This window comes from Oncorhynchus nerka, linkage group LG2, assembly GCF_034236695.1.
Source record: "Oncorhynchus nerka isolate Pitt River linkage group LG2, Oner_Uvic_2.0, whole genome shotgun sequence".
Lineage (NCBI taxonomy): Eukaryota > Metazoa > Chordata > Actinopteri > Salmoniformes > Salmonidae > Oncorhynchus > Oncorhynchus nerka.
In genome coordinates, this window is record NC_088397.1 from 92,910,834 (window position 1) to 92,915,740 (window position 4,907).

General features: G+C 43.9%; 1 protein-coding gene across 2 annotated transcripts; it reads left to right on the forward strand.

Annotated features, from left to right (window-relative positions):
• The first annotated feature begins 527 nt into the window (after positions 1 to 527).
• Positions 528 to 3,753, forward strand: LOC135572850 (L-rhamnose-binding lectin CSL3-like). 2 transcript variants are annotated; one of them, XM_065021331.1, is made up of 9 exons: positions 528 to 610; positions 903 to 938; positions 1,017 to 1,061; positions 1,202 to 1,337; positions 1,464 to 1,582; positions 2,831 to 2,875; positions 2,976 to 3,111; positions 3,189 to 3,296; positions 3,521 to 3,753. In XM_065021331.1, exons 1-8 carry the CDS (start codon positions 580 to 582, stop codon positions 3,292 to 3,294), a joined length of 654 nt encoding a protein of 217 aa, XP_064877403.1. In that variant the 5' UTR covers positions 528 to 579; the 3' UTR covers positions 3,295 to 3,296; positions 3,521 to 3,753. The 2 variants fall into 2 exon arrangements, with proteins under 2 accessions (XP_064877403.1, XP_064877409.1); XM_065021337.1 differs by lacking the exon at positions 903 to 938 and having other exon boundaries at positions 541 to 610.
• The last annotated feature ends 1,154 nt before the right edge of the window (positions 3,754 to 4,907 follow it).

Consider the following 4,907-nt stretch of genomic DNA (forward strand, 5'->3'; position numbering starts at 1 on the left):
ATGGACGAAGTCATTTGTAGCCCCTCCGTGCGGTTACGTCGGCAAATCAGTCATGATGGATCAGCAGGTCTCCGTGTAGTAAAAGGGTCCAGGCCACTTGTCAAAAAATGTATAGTAGCCCCCAGACGGGCCGTCCTCGGGTGTGAAGGTAGGCAACAACACATCCGCCACTCTGATCCTCAAGACTGTGGAACAACAAGGGTCTGATCTAAGCCTCCTCCTGTACTCCCTGTTCACCCATGGCTGAGTGGCAACTGAATAATCAAGTTTGTTGACAACAGTGGTAGGCCTGATTGCCATAGATGGCTACTTTAAAATGTTGGAAGACCTCAATGGCAATGTTCATGCCAAAATGGATTTCATCCATCTAGAGTCCTCTATCTAACTTCATGAGACTGACTCAATAGCCAGGTTTTGACCCGCAAACACCGTCCCCTAATTGCAATGAGGTGCACCTGGAGACAAATAGATACACCTGGGTAAATTAAGACATGTCACATAACATAAATAACAGGTGTATTGGAGCTTGTTATCATCAGTTGCATTGTCTCTGTTAGTACCACTCCTGTACCTGGCATCATGCGCATGTTGAGACTGACGGTGGTCACATGTGAGTATACAAATCTGTATCTGATGCAGATTAGAATTTTAATGTATATGACCAAATGTTTCTATTTGTGAGTAATAGAAGTACATGTCATATGATTTGAGGGACATTCAGTTCCTTTTGGGCAAAAAGGTATTCCAAGCATGGAATATGAGACCAAATGCTGAACTTGACTATAATACACTTAGTATAACTGAAATGCTTGAGTATAGAGACCAATGATGAGTTGTAGCTTCATGGTCCAAGTGCATATGATGTTGAATGTTGCTGAACTAGCTGTGTGATGTTGTTTCAGTGCTGGCTACAGCTTGCTGCACGCTAACAGATGGAGGTACTGTATGTAATAATGATGATACTACTTAACCAAGATAATGTGAGTGGTGTAATTCCTGTTTATTTGTCCTGGCAGCAATCAGCATCACGTGTGAAGGCTCTGATGCTTTACTGCAATGTGGTAAGCTAGTCCACACTGCTGAACAGTATACTCACCGACCACCTATGATCGTTTATACTGTAGATTAGCGTCACCAGCCCACACCATAGAGACCCATACTTGGCTCTCCTTCGTGCCTCACTGTTCTCCATCTCCCTCAGATGGAGGTAAGATCCATATCAAGCGTGTGAACTACGGTCGTCGTCAACACGATGTTTGTTCTATTGGGCGCCCTGATAACCAACTCACCGACACCAACTGCCTCAGCCAATCCTCCACCAGCAAGATGGTAGAAAGGTACTAGAACCTGTAACTCCTTGGCTGTAGTGTAAACCACCACCAGCAAGATGGCAGAAATGTGCTGGAACCTGTTGTGTTTACCTGTATGAACTCATGACCTCAACATGTCTTTGAAACACACAGATGTGGTGGGAAGAGCGAGTGTATTGTCCCTGCATCCAATTTCGTTTTTGGAGACCCCTGTGTCGGGACTTATAAGTACCTGGACACCAAATACTCCTGTGTCCAACAGCAAGAAACAAGTCAGTCTCTGAATGTGTGCTAATAATACTTAGTGGTGGGCACCGATATCCATATTTTGATTTGACGTAGTGTCGGTATGACTGTGGCATGTTGGGATATTGTTTAATTCTCCTACCCACTTTTAATCTTGTAAAAAAGTAAGCTCAGCTGATTGCTAGAAAAGGAATATAATGAGTTGGTTCCCCTATGGTACCAGCTTGTTAACTTTTGTTTCTCCAAGTGTAAACCACCCACACCTGATAACTAACCCTAGCAAGCTGTGGATATGCTACTTGTTTAGTTTGAGTAGCCTATAGGGAGGTCAGAGACCTGGCAGTGTGATGCCAAAGGAACTGGTATTGGACTACAGGAAACGGAGGGCCGAGCCCCTCCCTGCCAGGAGGCTAAAAGGATTGCTTTCAGCCCTCCGATCCTGAATTCTACACCATTGAGAGCTTTTTGACTGGCTGCATCACCACTAGGTATGGCATCTGACCACAAGGTCCTACAGAGGGTATAGCGTACGGCCCAGTACATCAGAGGCCGCGCTCCCTGCATCAGGATTTCGACACCGTGTGTCGGAAGGCCCTACATTGTCAATGACTCGCGCCACCCAAGTTATACTGGTCTCTGCTACACCATAACAAATGATACGGATGCACCAAGTCTGGAACCAACAGGACCCTGAACGGCTTCTACTTCCCCCAAGCCATAACTGCTGAATGACTACCCGATTTGCTGTTACTTTTTTAACTTGTCTCATATGCTCCTGCTGTTACTAGTTATATTTACATATCTAGCTCAATTAGCCAGCAAGAACATGGGAGGGAAGCGTCTCAAGCTTATTTGATGCTTGTGCACTTAATCTGGTTTACCACTGAATGTTTCAGTGAACGGAAACTAGCTAGCGCAACTCACACATTTTTGCAGGGTTTATAGCCAATCTGACAGATGGCACAAACTGCATAGAAATACAGGTTAGGTGTAGTGGGTTGACTTTTTTCACCAGTTTAGGTCTAGCCAGCCAGTGTGCTTCAAATGTTAGCATTTCGAGAACTGCTCATACGGAAGTGAAACTACAAGGTAACGGTGGCAGATGACGAGCCTAACTTTTTGTACTTTAGTTCATGCTAACAAGTTTATAATGACTTATAAAAATGCACCTGAAATCAACATTCCCTGTTAGTGCCCATCACTAACACTTCACCAGGCTAATGTATGTCTTAATTTGTCTGGCCAGTGGTGTAACTCCTGTGTTGTCTTTGCAGTAAGCAGCATCATATGTGAAGGCTCTGATTCTCAACTACTATGTGGTAAGCTGGTCAACACTACCGTACAGTTTAATCATGTGGTGCCGTGTATATTAGTCACTAGCCCACACCAACACCCAGGTTTGTCCTTTCTCTTCCTCAGATCGAGGTGAGATTCGTATTCAGCGTGCCAACTATGGTCGTCGTCAACACGATGTGTGTTCCATTGGGCGCCCACATAAACAACTCAAAAACACCAACTGCCTCAGCCAATCCACCACCAGCGAAATGGCAGAAAGGTACTGAAACCTTCAGTGTGCATTTAGCTGTAGAAAGTCATTGGCTGTGGTGTTAACCTCTACCTGTTGACACACAGGTGTGATGGAGAGCGCCATTGTATCGTCAAGGTATCCAACTCTGTGTTCGGTGACCCCTGTGTCGGAACCTATAAGTACTTGGATGTGGCTTACACCTGTGACTGAATGTGAGTTTTGTACATGTGCACATGACTGGGAACTAGAATTTGTATTTTATCTAACTAGACAAGTCTGTTAAGAACAAATTCTTATTTTCAATGACAACCCACTGTTCAGAGGCAGAACGACAGATTGGTACATTGTCAGCTCGGTGATTTGTACTTGCAACCTTTCGGTTACTAGTCCAACTCTCTAACCACTAGCCTACCCTGCTGACGATTTTGTCTTTCAGGATATCTTCCTGGGGAACCTGAAGATGTACAAGGCTTCTGGGACATGTTCATCAGGTCGTGCTGTTTTCCTCCAACCTCTAAATCAACTTCAATGACCATTGTAAACCTGTGTACATTGTGCTGAAGCATTTCTTAAACAATTTCTGAACTGTGGTTGTTGGTCTGACTTAAACGAAGCGGCAGGAAGAAGATACTAGTTGCCTCTTGTACATTAATAAATGTCACACCAATATTACTGAACATGTGTCCTTTATTCTCTCTTACAAGCTTTTCACCGGACTCATTTGTACCTGGGGTTACCGTGCTTTTGTCTTGATGTCTGTAATCTGTGCCCACCTTTAGGCAGTTGTAGACAAGTTAAATACTCATTGTCATCACTTTCCTGTCCACCTCAGGCGGTATGATCTGGATAGTCAAACTATTTTTAAATCAATTGTACCCGGGTCTCAACTCACTGACAGGTAGTACTTATGACACCAGCAGCCTTCATGGTTCTAATTTGTATGCATCACCAGCTAATCTGGTCACAAAGCAGGATGGGTAAGACATTTATACAATGTGTGGACCCTACAAACCTTGATCGTTAAGTGGTTGGCTCAAGAACCAAATGTTCCAGTGATGTGTAAATTCAGCCAGAGATTTCATCTCGTAATAAACATATACTTGCAGGGAAGCTGCCCAACTACCACACATTCGTCATCTAACAGCCCTAATCCAGAGACACAAAGGGTTAAGGGCACATCGACAGATCTCCCACAATGTCAAATGGGGACCTGACCGATACAGCCCTCCAAGAGCTGCCCCTCAAGCATCAGAATCCACCCTGAGAAGAAATGCATATAATTCCATTCCCTGCCCCATGCACCACCAATGAACAAGAAACATCCAAGCCAACGATGGATGGAATGGAACCATGTCCATCTATGAGCATTTGAATGAGTGTATGCATTTGTACAAACACCTGCATGGCATCAGCCTCAAATGTATCAACAAAGCCCCTCAGTGTCATTCAAATGTGTTTTTTTATTTTCATTCTATCCTTCGCCCAGCAACTCCACTCCCACTTATCTCTAATTCCACATCCCAAACCTCAGCTTCCCTTAGCCCATCCCACCTGTCTCTGCTGGCCACACACTTTGGATTTCTACGCAGCATTTATTTCAACTATGCTGTGAATAACATACCATTTCTATTGATTAGGCTCTACAGGTTGAGGAAAAAGATCTCCGGTACTATATCTAGGGTCAATTTTAGATCAATGTTTTGCATTTTCAACCATTCCTGAGAAGCTACTTGAGGGTAATACAAAAATTGTCAATTTATTCTGTATTCTCACAAATCTGCATTAGCTGAAAAGGATAAGTCTTGAATCAACTCATACACCAT